Source organism: Plasmodium vivax, genomic scaffold, assembly GCF_000002415.2.
Source record: "Plasmodium vivax scf_4939 genomic scaffold, whole genome shotgun sequence".
Classification (NCBI taxonomy): Eukaryota; Apicomplexa; class Aconoidasida; order Haemosporida; family Plasmodiidae; genus Plasmodium; species Plasmodium vivax.
Window position 1 is genome coordinate 1 of NW_001851486.1, and position 1,421 is coordinate 1,421.

Here is a 1,421-nt window from a genome sequence, read left to right on the forward strand (position 1 = left end):
ATGGCTATAATAAAATTCCTTATAAAGTGTTTAATGGGAAAAAATATAAATAAAAATGTGGTGTCGAAGGATTGAAGATAAATTTATTATATTTTTAATTAACTTATTTATCTTAATAATTGTTTTTTTTTTTTCAATATTTCTTTTGTATGTATATTTTCTGTTTATCCTTATTAATGCATATATACGCTTTATTTACGTTTTCTATTTATCAAAATAATTGTTTTTACATCGAAATATTTCGGCTTGATGATATGTTTTTTATTAAATTGATGTTATTAATTCTTTTGTGTTAAAAACATTACGCAGGATGGTATCCAATATAATGTTCTTCTCCTGGATATGTATTTAATGGTTCTGATGCATAATCGTATAATCTAATGTCTCCTCCATTAAAATTCCTCATACTGTTAGTGTTCCAGCCAAGTCCATTGCGTATCATGCCACCTAAGGGTGTAAACTTGTATATAAAAAAATAATATAAAACATATGTAACATATTTATATTTTATTTATGGAGATATAATGAAATATATTAACAAATGTATGCAGTTGATTTGTATCAATGAATTTATATTTACTCTATATAAAGCGCCAGATGTCATAGTAGTTGCAACTACTCCAAGAAGAACATTGCCAAACTTTGTTACAGTGTGAGGATTTCCACTTAAATTCTGAGAAGCACCGTCAGGACCTGTACTAACTAGTGTATCTTCTGAGTTGGCTCCTGCACTTGGATATGTGACACGTTTTTGTGAAGCTTTTGCAGCAGCGGCAGCCCTTTTTTCAGTTATTTCTTTGTGACATTTAAGAGTATCCAGTACTTTGTCTGGGTCATATTGTTCATATTTAGTATATAATTCTGGGCATCCATTTTTTTCATATGAAGAACAAGGTCTTTTAAAATATTCGTATAGTGGTTTTTTACTTTCTACATAATGATAAAAATCTTTGCATCTATCTGGAATTATTGGAAGGGATATATAAATTGGATAATAATCTACATAGTATTCATATAATTCCTTTCTTTTTTCCCAATCATTATAAGAAACAATATTATCAATAGGCTTACATATTTTATTTTTTAAATTTTTTAATTCATCTTCAATAAAATTATTCCATGTTAGAACAATTTGCGCAAATGCTAGTTTAATATCAGTAGAATCATAAGATTTCAAAATCATATTTAATCTGCTATATACCCAGTAATTTAAAAGTGGGCAAACATCATACTGGGCACCTTGTATATTTGAAATTTCATTAGTTTTTAAATAATTTAAAAGCTTTATGCAAATGTTTTTAACGGCTCTACTACGGCCAATATGCTTTAATGTTTCACAATATTTATTATATTCACTAGGATTTTTTACCTTATACAATAGATWATAAAACTTTACTGAATATAATTCATCTGAAAATGAT

At 27.0% G+C, this 1,421-nt stretch overlaps 1 protein-coding gene across 1 annotated transcript; it reads right to left on the reverse strand.

Annotated features, from left to right (window-relative positions):
• PVX_175270 (variable surface protein Vir14, truncated, putative) lies at positions 1-1,421 on the reverse strand (the record flags this gene model as incomplete). Its single annotated transcript, XM_001612352.1, has 2 exons — positions 1-460; positions 581-1,421. Coding segments are annotated over 2 exons (1,000 nt in total), but the record flags the coding sequence as incomplete, so codon positions are not given.